General features: G+C 42.9%; 1 protein-coding gene across 1 annotated transcript in view; it reads right to left on the reverse strand.

The window, feature by feature from the left end:
• The window catches only part of MTHFD1L (methylenetetrahydrofolate dehydrogenase (NADP+ dependent) 1-like), a 214954-nt gene that overhangs the window by 194026 nt on the left and 5080 nt on the right, over window positions 1-15848 (reverse strand). Inside the window, exons 3-5 of the mRNA XM_018567580.1 lie at window positions 5155-5239; window positions 2628-2678; window positions 696-749 (exon numbers count right to left, since the gene is read on the reverse strand). Coding sequence (XP_018423082.1) covers window positions 696-749; window positions 2628-2678; window positions 5155-5239 — 190 coding nt within the window. The remainder of the gene's footprint in view (window positions 1-695; window positions 750-2627; window positions 2679-5154; window positions 5240-15848) is intronic.

Here is a 15848-nt window from a genome sequence, read left to right on the forward strand (position 1 = left end):
GTGGAGGTAGGCCAATGAGGAGGGAGTTGCAATAGTCGAGACAAGAGGGAACAAGCGAGTGGAGTAATTTAGCGGCTGAGTCCATATCAGAGACTGGTGGCGAGTTGTGCAAAGCAACTACAAAAATAGTATCTCCTAAAGGGGGCAATGCCAGCTTCTGAGGCTTCTGAGGCCAAAAGGGTACTTACCATTTACACAAACACTAATACAGCTACTGATGCAGTATTTTTGCATATTTTTTTGTATTCAAGTATATCCCATTTATCTGTAGGCACTGTTTGAATGGAGATCTAATGTTTGCCTGTTTGAATATTTCCATGGGGTGTATTCACCCCAGAGCCAGCTGTACCCGCCCCCTCCCCCGTCCGTTCCACCAGTCAGCGCTGGCAGATCGGAGCGGGGAGAGGGGAATCCAGCCCTCCCCGTCACGGCAGAGAGCCGTGACAGGATCGAGAGGTGAGCGAAACTGGTATGTGTTCGCTCACCTCCCGATCTACTGAGCCGACCTGCGATAGTCTCATTGTCACAGGTCGGCTAGAACTATGAGGCGAGTGGAAATCACTCATCTCATAGTTCTCCTTTAAGTACAGTATTCTGGCATGAGCAGGTTGACATTTGAGATTAAGAAATGACAAGAAATGGAGGGAAATTTCAAATCAATGCTGTTTGGCTTACAAGAAAGTACAAACACTGACCTCTTCCTCGCTGCTCCCTTGTGTTAGACGAATGTAAAGGACATCTACACCAAGCTGGTAAAAATAAAAAAAAAGTTAAAAAACGTTAAAAGGTTATCTTCAGAGCTGCCCCGCCTCCCCCCCCCCAAAAAATACCCTGTAAATGTCAGGTTTTAAAATGGGGAAAGGAGAAAGAGCACAAGGAACCTAAACAGGGGCTTCAGGAGCATCCTGATTGTAGGAGTTGAGAGTGACAAGAAAGAGAAGCTCAAAAAGCACAGAGAAAAATACACATGCTTTGGCAGATCAAAACCGTTTCTTTACATGCATTTAATCTGTTTAAAGCTAAACTCTAAAAGCTAATAAAAAAAAGGGACACCTCCTAGAGAATAATGAAGGCTTCCATTATAACACTCTTCTTTAAGGATGCAATTTCCATGGCTGTCATTCTGATGCCAGGAAAAAATATAAGTAGCTCTGACACATCACATACCTAGCAGATTCTGAAGATGACGACATGTACTAAACGCAATAAGTACAGTTCTTGCCCCATCAGAACCACTGATGCTATTATGAAGGCAGCTATGTTCATAATTTCTGTAAATGTTTTACTTTTGTGGATCTTATCAGCCCCGCGCAAGGCTTTCCAATAAGCAAAGACATTTGTGTATATCTTAAAAGTTTTTTTAAAATGGTTAAAAGCATTTTAACCATTTCGCTTTTATTCTCACTCGCCCACTCTGTTTTAGGACTACAAAGTCTCTGTGGGTCTTAAACTATTTGTAGCTATACAATTTGTATTCCAATAAATACTCTATTACTGCAAAGTTTTTAGATGTCCATCCACCCAAACCTGATATTTAAGTAGGTGCTGCGTGCTAAAATTGCCCACCGGATTCCTTCAGGCTGGATCATCTCTTGTGCTCCCAACTCTGCCTCTTGCCTTACCATGCAAGAAGGAGATTTTACAGGAATAAGAAGAGGCAATGCTAGCAAGAGAACAGGTCAGGTGTTTGTCACTCTTAAGATTCCCCCCTGTAAACGATTACATTAGGATTAGTAAATTGTGCAGTTTTTTTCTCTAATCCATATATTAGAGCTGTACGTTTTTTCTTTTTGGTCGCCACCTGTGCTTTGTATTTTGCAGTTATCCAGCTGTTCACATCCATCTAGCATATACTGTATATACTCTATGTTGTCTGTCAATCTTATACATATTTTGGTTGTTCTGTCAGTTTTTTTTGCAGATAGAATAAAAATCTTGAAAGGTCTAAATAAATAATAGATACAAATCTACAGCATGCGTTCCAGGACAGTGATCGAAACATACTAGTAAGACATCTAGCATTTTCAGAAGGAGGCATGCAATGGCAGCCACTATACATAATGGATAAAAGTATACCAGGCAAATATAGGGCAGATTAGAAGCAATAATTTGGATGTTTTATCAACACTGGAAACTGTGAACACAACTTATGTACTAAAACGCAAGTGTAAATTTTAGAAGACCAGTAAGGAGATTGTGATTGCTGGGTGGGCATGTGTCAGCGCATCACACTGTAAAGGCTGTGACACTGCATGCGAAGCAGAGGCGTGCTGTCTTCGCAGGCAGTGTGTCATGGCATTTTCTCTCCGGCACGTCATCTTGCGAGAGCACGCATAGCTGAACTTGCAGAGACGAAAAATGTCATCCTTAGCCATTTGACTGCACTCAGCTTGCACACACTGCATGCAACTGACTGCTTTGCTCTGCACGGCTTCACATGGAGTGTGTCACGGGCTTAAGTGTACCAAAATATCTTTATAGAGATTTCTCCCTGCTCTTATTTGTTTGCTATTAGTAAATCAGGCTCAATGTATTATTGGTTTACATAAAACCATTTAAATCTAATACAAAAAGATACAGAATTGAACCCATAAAAATCAATAGAATGTAAAAGCATTAAACCTCACCTCTTGTGCATAATTTCTGGTTGTTTGCAAGGTATGATCTTCACCATTTCCCTTAAAATAAAAAATAAAAATAGTGAATAATGAATGTTTTCTTTAGAAGCAGCCATAGTCTGAATGGAGAAGCTTGTCCCCAGCTAGCAGGTGGCAAAGAAAGGCCCTTGGTCACTGCACGGAAGCAGTGGTCTCTCTGTAGAGGTCTGCTTCCACTGTAGACTGGATGGCAGCAATACATATTCCACTAGCTGAGGGAAGTCTGCTTTACAAAACAATGCTGGCCATACACAGTTTCATATTCATTAGCTACAACACCAAAGGCATTTCTAGGGATAACAATACTGAACGAGGTCAATCTATAAAAAGGGAAAACTATAGGAGCTGGTATTAGTGACTAACGTTACTTTTCTTAGCTTTTGGCAAGAGTGAAAATGGTTCAATTTTTTAGGTTTTTATTGCCGTGTGCCCTCTAGCGAGATTTTCCCGCAATTCCTGTAAATCGTGAAACCAGATTACAGGACAAGATAAAAAAAATAAAAAAAAAAAAAAAAAAGGGACAAAGATCACAAAAATATCCAAAAAAAAAAAGTGTTGTTACAGAGATAGAAAATAAAACTGACAATTTGGAATACGTAATTTGAATTCCGAATTCAAAACTCGGATTTCCGTATTCCTTATTCCAAATCTCTAATCTGAATTCCGTAATCCATATTCTTAATGCTATATTCCATATTCCAAATAGAATATAGTATTTGGAATACGGAATATTTTAGAATATGGATTACGGAATTCAGATTAGAGATTTGGAATATGGAATACGAATTTGGAAGTTAGAATATGGAATTTGGAATATAGTAACTTACAAATTCCGTATTCCAAATCTCTAATCTGAATTCAGTATTCCAAACTCCGCATGCCACATTCCGCATGCCACATTCCGCATGCCACATTCCACATTCCTTGTGCCGAGTTCCGAATTTAGAATTCTGTATTCTGTATGCTTAATTCCCATTTTTCAAATGATACATTATTATAAAAGTCTAAATTGATACAAAAAATGGTTTTAAGCAAAACCGTATTCAGCAGCAAAAAAAGAACTTCTCATTGGTCAGTGCTGTCAGGTGACCGTGCTGAGCAACAAGTGCTTGCAATTTGTGAGCAAAACTCAGAATACATGGCACAGGTACCTGTACTGGCAGGCAGAAAGCACCGTTCGCTGAAAGGCAAGTATAGCAGGGAAGGGAGAGGGGGTCAGATTTGTGTGGGTAATTCCATTTCCCAACAGTTGAAGTTAGAGGAGAGCGAGCATCAGGCTAGTTACAAGGGATTTTGGACAGCCGTACAGTGATGTGATTCTAAAATCACTATTGCTGTTTTCTATCTTTTGACCTAAAGGGACGCTGTTTGGATGCCATGGATGTTCAAGTTTCCAAACAGAAAGAACAGTAAAAGTGCAGGCAGGGCACTGGACAAAGCTCTAGTGAAACGGTTTGATACAGTAATGTAATCATAGCCGATTACATTGTATTGTGTGTGTATTGCATGTTTCACTTTTGAATTTCCCGCCGGCTCCGCCCCCCTCTGTGACGCCGAAAACATAACTAAAAGTCAGATGCCAGCATCGGCCAGGCACACACAGCAGAGGACACCGCGGGCTCGTAGGGACAAGGTGACACTATTGTGTAATCCGAGTGTGGCTCGTGGTTACCGCTATTGGTGTTCAAAATTAACCCCGAGACACTCGGGAATACCGCCAGGGAGGTTCAAGTAGAAAAAAACCACTACACGCCTGGCGCCCAAAACTGCCTGTCCCAGGCGTCGGGCGAAAGTAATTCCACACCCCTGTTCCGTATCCAGATTTGAAATTATATATTTTTATTTCACACAGATGGATATCTCATGTCAGTGGCAGTGAAAGGGTTAATCTAAAACGGAACATCAGAGGATAGATCAGAAATAAACTACTTGACACAAGCATTTGTATATACACACCGAGTGGCCAGATTATTATGACCACCTGAAGTTTGTAGGCAAATTAGCTATAATTTCACGCTGAAGTTGCTAGAGGGCCAGACCATTATAAATAGGGAAGCAGGTTGTTTACGACAGTAGAAGCGATTTTTTTCTGAAGATATGGGTAAACAATGCGATTTAACAGCCTTTGAACGTGGGATGATTGTTGGTGCTCAAGCCATGGAACGAGTATCAGCAAAACAGCAAAATGTGTTAAATGTTCAAGAGTAGCTGTTAAAGTGTTTAAAGACTGGACTGTCAGCCGAAAATCTGGGTCTGAACGTGCGAATTGTGGCCGTCAGCGACTAGTCAATGTTAGGGCAGAACGGAGAGTGGCAAGACTGGTACTGTGCAGCGTCAGATTCCTCGCATCACCTTTCAACATCTCGTGGAGTCATCTCGTGGCCCAACGAAGTCATCTCGTGGCCCAGTGTATGGTGCCTGTGTCTACTTTCACTCACCATGTTAGAATGACTTACACATACTAGAACTTCTGGGGTCCAGGTCACTGTCTACTTACCTCAATTACTGCAAGAACTGGTTTAAAAGCAGCATTTTGTTTTTGCAAGTTATCGAGGGTATCTTTTGAGTGCTGAATTATGTTTCTGAAATAAAGAAACCAAAAGTAGTAAATTTTCAAATAACTGATTTTCTACTTGTCTTACAGTGGATTCTTAAAGTGGAAGTTTACCCTGGAATTACCTTATATAAAATATTAAACAGCCATCAGTACCTTCATAAATGTATAGCACCCTGTTTGGATTCTGTCCACACTCGTTGTCAAGCAAACCTCATGGAAACTGCTGGCCATTTAGTAGCAACACCAGAAGTATTTAAGTAATAAAAGTTGTCCTCTCCATTGCACACTGGCTCCTTCCTCCAACCCCCTACATTAACCGAGTCTTCTCATTGGAGGAAGTGGGGGGGTACGACAACAAAAACTTTGACACTCCTGGAAGTTTTGACTGAAGTACAGGCTTTTCAAGGATGCAGCACTGGAATGGAGCACAGTAGGCCTATACACCAATGAAGAGGTGAGCATGCCTGGCCTATTGCAGGGGAATAAAGCTTTCAATGTTTAGAAACTTGACATGGTCAAAAACTTAATCAGGAAGTTGCTACTGAAGAAGCTGCCCTTGCAAACCTAAAAGCAGCTACCCAAGAAGCTGCCCTTGCAAACCTTAAAGCAGCATCAGAAAATCTAAGTAAATTTAACAACTCAAAAAATATTGTCACGTAATCATAAAGAAATCAGAAATGAGATGGAGAGGAATTTGTGACCTAGAAAAGTGGGGCAAGCCAGGTTTCCTATGACAGGCACGTGCAAACTTTGCACTATACCATGCAGCATTCAAATGGAAGTAATGTGGCACAAATATTATGACCCCGAAAGTAGCACATCCGTCCATTGCCGATTTAACAAATTAATTAAAATGATTAATCTTCAAGGGTGCAGAAAATTACTCTATTGGACACATGGACCCAATTAGAATAAATCCCCCATCAGCACCACCTTGTATTTTTGCAGAACTATGGCAGAATTCTATAGACATTTCCCTGAATTACCAACAACTCAATGCTCATGTGCCCTTTGTGCACACTTCTAGAAAAAGGCTATATTGCAGATAGCCTGAAATATATGCCATTCTAAATAATTTCCTTAGCTTCACTGCAGTGCAAGTTTCATCTCTGGGTTAGAAGTTACATATCTAAAGCCATGGAGAGGATGCAACTTTTAGAACATAGTAACCGATCATGTGATTATAGTAATGTTTTTTATTTATCAATAACCTGCAAAGTACATAAACAGAAAAAAAAAAAAAGAAAATCAATAGTTGACATGCCCACCCTTTGACAAATGCTCCTAGGTATAAAGGTAAAGTTTTTATTTTAAGGGACTTGGCAGGTATGTTGTTCCAAACATCTGGGAGCACCAAGCACAGCTCTGTGGATTTAGGCTGCCTCAATGCTTCTGTCTTGTCATGTAATCCCAAACTTAATAATGTTGAGATCGGGGCTCTGTGGGAGCCATACCATATTTCTTTGTTTTCCTTTTCACTGAAGACAGTTCTTTATAACTTTGACTTCATGTTTGGAGTCATTGTCCTGCCTAAGAAAAAATTTGGGAATCAGGCGCCTTACTGACAGTATTGCACGATGGATGAATATCTGGCTGTACCATACAGAAAGCACTCTCTGCCATTAGATGGTGCTTCTCTACTAGGCTGTATGAGAAGCACCATCTACTGTGATCCCGGGGTGTCAAGGACCCCACCCACTGGGGGTACATCAATAGGCATCCCTGGGCTCACAGGAAAAGGCTTCAGAGAGTGGCACCATGTCATTATGTTGGGCTGCTCACTGCAACATTAAAGGAGAACTATGGGGTCAGTGATTTTCCCCATGGTTCTCCTTAAGGTGGCCATACACTTTACAACCATCGCAAGACCTTAGTCTTGCGATGGTTGTAAAGCAATTTAAAAAACGTCCGATCTGCCCATCTTGGACAGGCAGATCGTACGTGCGATCATCGCAAACCCGCCCCCCTGAGGGGCGGGCTTCCAATGACTGCAATGCTGAACAGGCAGTGTGCGTGTGCACACACCGGCCCGTTCGGCATTTGTCTCCCGAGCACCGTTTAAACCGTCCGACAATCGTAAGATTTTCGGCTGGTTTTCTAGCATGCTCCTTAAACAAAAGACGTGTGGCCGTACAGTAGAAACAGTCGCACATCTTCATTCACACTGAAGGATTCTCGTACGAGAATCGTGCAGTGTATGGGCACCTTAAGGGTCACGGGAGGACATAAACTAGCGTCCTCCCATGACTCAAAGCTCAGTATATGGCGAGCGACAGCTCACGGTATACTGAGACCGCCGCAGCCGGTACCGATCCTGACATTACCTTCGAGATCCACCCAGCTGCGTGATTGACATCGGGCTCTGCCTATCTAGAGGCAGAGCCAGCTGTGCCCGCCCCTCTCCCGTCCTTCTGCCAGTCAGCGCTGGAGGATCGGAGTGGGGAGGGGGGGGAATCCCTGCAGGGAGCTGTGAGTGACAGTCACGGCTCTCTGCAGGAACATGATCGAGAAGTGAGCGCGCGACGATATGTGTTCGCTCACTTCCCAATCTATTGAGGCGAAAGTTTCATTGTGAAAATCCCTCACTTCATAGTTCTCCTTTAAGGAACTGTCCAATGCCAGGGACAAAAGAGGACCTGTGATATCCAGCAACCGAACAGATGTGCAGAAAACAAATAGCATGTATTCCAATTGAAATTAAATTAATACAAGTGTGAGAGGCAAAAAGCATGGGTAAATCTTCCAAAGATGACACCTATTTCAGTAGCAACTGTCTAAAGTAGGGTATACGTGTATATACAGTGGTACCTCGGTTCACAAACTTAATTTGTTCCACGATGCTGGTTGCGAACCAAATTGGTTGCAAACCGAATCAAACTGTGATCAGATCAGACCGCGATCTCGACTAGAGGAAGCACCGACCAGTGTCAGAGCAGGGAAGATGGTTATGGCTGTGTTATTTCTCCCGATACGGAGTTCGCAAACGGAAGCAAAATTTTGCTGAACTTCCTATTCGCGAACCGAACTGTTCGCAAACAGAAGCGTGAACCGAGGTACCACTGTATTTTCTTCAACCTGCAGGCTAAACGAAGAAAATAGAACAGAATCTCCCACTGCCCCTATTTGATTCGGCTGCTGTCCACTGTCGGAATACCTAGAGTTTGCAGCTCCTTCTGGCCAAATGTCTATCTAATGGTCAACTTCTGCTAAAGGAAGTGTCCTCAACTGTACGAATTTCAGCTGATCTCTGCTGAAATCAGCCAAAACCCATTGTGTGTACCTGGTTTAAGAAGGGACTTCCCCCACTTTGAGAGATTGACATCCTACTTCCAGTTGCATCTTCGGGAGAGGAAGTGAAGAGAAATCTCCCCAATGAGAAGCAGCAACTAAACTGACATGTAATTTAATCCTTCCCTGCGCTATTAAAAAGTGTGAACAACACTGTTGACATCTCAGAAAGTGCAGAGTGTTAAATAAATCAGTAAAATAGCATAAAAATCAAGTGCATAATAAATAAGTGACCAAACAAATCACACTTTGCGTGTCACCTAATCACATTAAGTTCGTGCTCAAAAACACAATGTTCATTAAAAGGCTACAAAAAATATCAATATCGTAAAAACTAGTCCACTTGCAGTGACTGCAATATAAAATATAATAATGTAAATATAAGGCCACATTGGAAGAGCACTTTACATTCATTCACTAAAAGTGGACGATATTGATATAGATGTATAAGGCTTTTAATGAACACGGTTTTTGAGCATGAACTTAATGTGATTAGGTAACACACAAAGGGGGTTATTCACTAACGAGCCGAAGGATTAAGCTGAACCTTCAGCTAATCCTTTGGCTTGCTTCAGCTGCAAGAAGCCTTCGGTTGAACCAAACTGAAGGTCTGCTGTACAGGCTATTCACAATAGCCCTTACAGCAGCCGAAGAGCTTGGCTGAGCCGAACACACAGCCAAAGCGGGGTAGAACTGTCTGCAGAAGCAGAGCGTTCTCCACGCAAAATATAAACAAATTTAAAAAATAAAATGCCACAGCGTGGGGTTCCCCCCAAAAGTTCACTGACCCGACCGCACCTGTCTAAATGAACAACATATATAAAATTAATGTACACAAATAGGCGGCCGAATGGCAATGGGCGGAGCCAGCTGTGATGTCACGGCTGACTCTGCTCATTTGTTGTCACTCTTTCAGAACCTTTCAATAGCGATTTGACAGGTGGGGGCCGAATGACAACAGATCGGCGAAGCTAGCGGTGATGTCACCGCAAGCTACGCCGATCTGTTGACATTCGGCTGGCACCTGTCAGTGTTCATTTTGACAGGTGCGGTCGGGTTGGTGGGCTTTTGGGGGGGAACCTCACGCTGTTTTTTTCTCTCTTTTGTATAGGTGTATGTATAGAACATAATAACCGAGCAGAATGCAATCTGCTATTCACTCACTGCTGTGCAGACCCTATGATAATAGGGGCGAACCGCAGCGAATGAACTGCCGAACGCTCGCCTCAGCCGATCCAGATGTTGGATCAGCTGAGGTAAATGTGTTCTTCACTTCGGGTTAAGCTGAATGCTCTGAAGCTGTTAGCCGAGCCGAAGTGAAGTCAAGTGAAGTGAGCAGTACAGGGCTTAAGTGTTAGGCTCCCTCCGCTTTGGCAGCTGAGTGAATAACCCACAAAGTGTGTTTTGTTTGGTCGCTTATTATACACTTAAGCCACTTACTGATTTAACACTGTATGCACTTTTTGAGATGAAGACATTGTTGGAAGAGCAACCAGTTAAGTAAATGGTATTTAGGTTTTAAGATTTCATTATTGATTGATTTATTGTTCAGCACTGTATGCACTTTTGGAGATGTATAAAATTGTATGGAGAACAGCGTGGAGTAAATAGTTGTAAACCTTAACAATACTCCCTATCATAACCATTGTTTTACAAGTACAAAGTGCTACAACAATTAGGCACCGCACACCAATGCAATGCGGAAGCGTATGCAATTACATGCATCGCATGGTGCAATGTTAGGTACACCACTATGCCATTATTTCCTAATCACACGCCAACTTACCTAGCCATATGTGCCTATTGACATGCAATGTGGCGCCATACAAAAAAAAAAGCTTGCACTTCTTTCCATGCGATGTAGCTGCTGTAGGCAGCCCACCACAGGCGCATCCTGCTGCACCCCTGCAATGTCGCATCACAGAGGTGTGAACGAGGGGGTACGTTTCATAAAAATGTTTTATGTCACAAAAATAGTATTACAACCAAGACTTCTCTCTAATTAGGGCCCGTTTCACACGTAGTAATTACATGGGTCAGTTTTTCTTCCATCCCAAAAAGGAGGAACAATCGGAATGGACAAGGATGTCACAAGTGACATCCATCGCATTTCTGATCCGACTCAGCAGAAGATTAGTGTAGGATACCCTGCTGAGACAGAATTGAGGCGCCCATGTAAAATGGATCCAGCTAGGATTTACAAGGCAAAAAAAAGAACTCCAGGTGAAGGTGGGGGAATTACTTGCATTGGGGCTACCCACTTACTATAAAGGGCTAAGTGCTCGTTTTGCATAGGAGCTCAAATAAAGCTGCATTACTCCCCTGGTCCCCTATCCCATGGTGGTTAGTGATAAAGTTTCTCTCCCTCCGCTCCAGCTATGGAATGTCCCACAGCGTCTTCATGTCTAATGCAAGTCAATGAACTTGCATAAGACGTGGTGATGTCAGCAGTCCTTAGACTGCCGGAGTGGAGAGGAGAAGAGGCTGCAGACCTAAGAGACAGCAGATCGAGGATCAAGTAAGTAAATCTGCTCTATTTGAGCCCCCTAGACAAAACGAGCACTTAACCCTTGCAGTGCGTGATAGCCCCACTGCAAAAATAATTTTGTGCTTGCCTGGAGTTTGTCCTTTAATGGTTTGTGTGCCCCTGCAAGCCATCTGCAGGTATACAGTGCCAAAATATTGCGTAAAAAGAGATGGCTTGGCCGTTTGCCTCTAGCGTTCAGAGCTGCACGTCCACACTTGTAGAGGAAGCTGTGAACATCTTCCTCACCGGCTGTATAATAGCACTACAGCAGGCCGACAACACAAATACAACGTGCACTGCCAGGTCTGCAATACTATACAGGTAAAGTAACCATTCCTGGAAGCACTCGAGGCCCAATAAAGAGAATTGGAATACATATTTTATATTAGTTGGGAATAAAGAAAAACAATGAATGGCAGGAAGTTCACTGTGAATAAATATGACAGGAGAACCGCAGACATCAGAATTAGAAATGTGTCTGGGGACAGTGCCATGACAAACGTAGCCTAGCACTCTGACCCTGCTCGGAATGAAAATAGTCTGGGGCTGCGCCAATGTAAGCTGTGATCTGGCTCACCCCAGGCCATTGTGCCAGTTACAAATTGTTATGTCATAGGCACCTAGCCAAAACCTCAGCTCAGGCTAGCCATCTATTACTTCCAGTCATCAGGGCCATTCATAAAGAGGCAGCCAATTCCAAGTGGTGACTTCCACAAAGTCCAATAACCATATCACATAATAAGACAGGACAAATCCCAGGGGCAACAGCTGGGGCCTGAATGAGCCGACCTCTATAAACTTCCAGCTGGCTCCTGGATTGGACAGTCTGGCACCTGAATTCCATATTAACTCATCCATCCATGGGTTAAGAACTTGCCATGTACAGCAGTCTGCTGACCAATGGTTATACTGAGAGTAGTAGTTCCACTGCAGTGTAGTCACCCATAAGTCGGCCAAAACTGAACCATAACGAAAAACTACAGCATGCTAGATCTATAGACACTGATTTATTGTGGCTATGTTCACACTAGCCTCCTGCATTTGCTTTATTTAGGACTCATGCACATGAGCACATGCATGCATCCAGATGCCTTTGGAGCTTGTTTCTATACACATGTGGAAGTATGGAATGCTTTTCTATGGCTGAATGGACGTTTAGCAACGTCTACGTACGTTCAGTCTAGCTGCATTTACACAAAGAAATAAAGTGGTACCTCGGTTCACGAACTTAATTCGTTCCACGATTCTGGCCGCGAACCGAATCAAACTGTGATCAGACCGCAATCTCGACTAAACCATGTGTCAGAGCAGGGAAGGCTGCGGTTGTGTTCCTCACCCGATGCGGAGTTCGTGAACAGAACCAACATTTTGGCAAACTTCCTGTTAGCAAATCGAATTGTACGCGAACAGAAGTGTTTGTGAACCGAGGTACCACTGTATGTGCATACCAGGACCATTTGACCTGGTTTTATGCAGCTGAATGCATGTAAACGCAAGTAAAATGAAACACAGGAGAACTTAAAGTGACATTAACCACTTAAAGGCCATTGTGTTTCACCCCCTTCCTGGCCAGGCCATTTTCCAGTATTCAGCGCTGCGGTACTTTGACTGATGTTTATTCCGTCATGCAACGCTGTACTGAAATGAATTTCATACCATTTTTTGGGGACAGATAGAGCTTTCTTTTAGTGGTATTTAATCAACACTGGGGTTTTTATTTTTTACTATACAACAAAAAAAAAGTACCCTAAATTTTGAAAAAAAAAACATGTTTCCCTATAAAATGTTATGAAACATTTATTTTCACCCCAATTTTTTGGTATAATATAAAAGATGGGGTCACGTCGGGTAAATAGACACTAAACATGTCAACCTCTAAAATTGCGCGCGCCCGCGAAACCGCAGAAAACTTCCCGCAACCAAAATTGGCCATAGGCGACGCTTTAAACGTATTTACCGCTCATCAGTTTAGTGTCATCAGTGATTGATGGCCCTAGACTTATAGTTCTCACTGCGACGTTCGCGGCGATATGTAACATGTGCGACGTAATGGGTGCAATCGTCGTTTTTGTACATAGACGCACCCGACGCATGTTTGCGTGTGTATGTGGGGGCAGGGGACTTTAAAACATTTTTTGTGTTATTTTGTTTAATTATTATTTGTGAATATTTTTTTAGCTTCTTTATTTTTTTTTAATGCTGTAATTTTTTTTTAAACTTTTTTTTAGGGAAGTAAATGTTAAATGTAGGAGGGCCATGTGCATGAGGCCTTAGACCTCATTCACACAGTCAGTGATTTACATTTGTTTATAGAACATTTCTAACCACATATAAATGCACGTAATGATTTTATAAGTGCGAACGGGACAATTACGTGTGATTTACTTTGTTTGAAGAAAGTAGAATTCTGTGCATCCAGGAGTAGAATAGAGTTCCTGAATGAGGCTAAACGCATTTATAAACATGTAAACTCTGGAAAGCCTGTTTGTTTTTAAATTACCAAATTAATGTTTGTTTATATAAAACAAATGCAAAAGTCAAGCATGAACGCAGCGTCACATTCATTCACACAGTGAACAGAGTCCCACACAGCATAAAAGATGGGTTTTTTATGCATCTAGGAGTCACAGGTAATATATACAGCCGCCTACACAAATCAATGACAGGCTGCGGCTGTACGCTGTTAAACACAGTTCCAAGCATGTACATATGTATGCCTCTGGGCGCAGACAGTCTGCATCCAGGGATGTACATCTGCACCTGTGTGCAAGTATAAGCTCGGAGCAGCGTTTACCAGCATGCAGCCACTGTACGAATTCCCTGTGACCCCTGGACGCATTACCCAAACACATCCTTCACACCGTGCACAAGCCTGCACCCAGATGAATGAGGCCAAACGTAGGGAACCTTGTGTCCTCAGATGACTTTGTCCTGTGTTAATGTACATTTATATGCATTCAGTGTATTAAATCTGCCCCTGGATGCAGAGAATTCAATTTTTCTAAGGGTTCATGCACATGGCCGAAACTACTGATATTTGTAACAGATCGTGCTGGGAGAAAAGATCCTGCATTAAAAAAAAAAAAAATGTTTAATGGCCAGTAAAGTGCTTCAGTCAGTAAGGCTACAGTCACACTTGCCTCTTGTGTTTGTCCTCTATATGCAGAGGAAAATCTGGCTAGATGCAGTGTTTATGCTTCTAGATGCTTTGAATGACACATTTGCATGCGTTTACATGTTTAGGTGTATCTGGTACCAAAACCTAGCAGCAAATTGTGTTTGCAAGCGTTCACATGCGTTTTGGTGCAATCAGAAGTTCAAACTGATTCCTAGATGCAGCTGAATTTTTTTTTTCCCCCCTCCTTAAAACGCAGAGCAAACTGACATCAGATAAAAGCATCTAAATGCAATGTGAGAATAGATCCATTGGTAACCAATCTGCATATATCAGGGGTGTCCCAAGGCTGTGAGAAACCCTGCCTTGACGTCATTGCGCATGGCGTTGCCACACGCGTGCGCAATGATGTCATCGTGCATGCACGGTCGTCTTATTGACACCTGCCGACGGCCATCTTGGTGATGGACGCTGGCAGAGAGAGGAGGGTACATTCACCCGACGGGATGAGGTATGCCGCCAGGTCCCCTCCTCTGTCTCGACATTGTTGGTCTCTCGGTCGGTGACCACGTGCCTGACTTTTCATGGGGGGGGGGCGACACCAAAATGACTGTCAGTCATTTCGGTGTCACCCCTCCAATGGTGGCACCCGGGTGCTGGCCAAATCACACATAGTGTGAATGAAACCTAAAAGCGTGTTTAGACTTATAAACGTACAAATCTGCTACATTCTTCTTCCATTCCCCTAGCTCAAATGACGCATGTACATGTGTTTCTATACATACAATGTAAATGTAAATTACTGACCAGACGTAGATTTTTCGGATTTGATCTGCGCACAAATTTACTGATCTTTACAGACTTTGTGCATGGGCCCACGTGAAATTACAGACCTGCTATCAGATCCGTTACAAAACGCTGTACCGATACAAAAGCTTTTTTTATGGCCATGTGGATGAGCCCTAAACACAGCTAAACTGAGCGCAGCTAAACGCACAGAGTGAATTATACCAGGCTCCTGCCGTTCACACCAGTAAGCCGCACTAAACACACAGCTGCCGGTGTGCTGATCCTGGTGCATTACACTGCAGTGCTTCCTTTTTTTTCAGTGTACAGCACCTCGACAATTGAAAACAAGGCAAATCTTTTTTGGGTGTTGAGGGCTGCTCAGGAAAACGCCAACGCTTCTGGTGTGAACACAGCGTTGCGTTAACCACACAGTTCTGTGCGATTAATGCACACTACTGTGCAATGCACCTACCATGTGTTACAGTAAGGGAGGGGGAATTGCAAGCCATTTAAATTACAACCCAAGCACACCTCTGGCCACAATGAGGGCTACTGCAATACCATACATTGCAGTGTAGGTAAAAAAAAAAAAAAATTAAAAAAGTAGCGCATGCACTACTTTTTTGGTTGCACCGCAAGGTATTGCTCGTTGCAAGGTGAGCTTTAAATGAATGAACGCAATGCCCCTCCCATACTGTAACACACAGTTATATGTAGCACACATTAATAGCTCAGAACCATGCGAATACCGTCAAAGTGATTACATGCAGTTCTATGTGTTTAGAATGGTCCTATGAACACGTGCATGTCACCGGCGGTATGAATGAGAAGCTTCCTGGTGACAGGACACAAAGTAACTCTTCACCACTTGGCAGATCCCCCCCCGTCACTACAAACCATCCAGTGATGTCACAG

The sequence above is a fragment of the Nanorana parkeri genome, unplaced genomic scaffold (genome assembly GCF_000935625.1).
Source record: "Nanorana parkeri isolate BGI_ZX_2015 unplaced genomic scaffold, ASM93562v1 scaffold1067, whole genome shotgun sequence".
In the NCBI taxonomy this organism is placed as follows: domain Eukaryota; kingdom Metazoa; phylum Chordata; class Amphibia; order Anura; family Dicroglossidae; genus Nanorana; species Nanorana parkeri.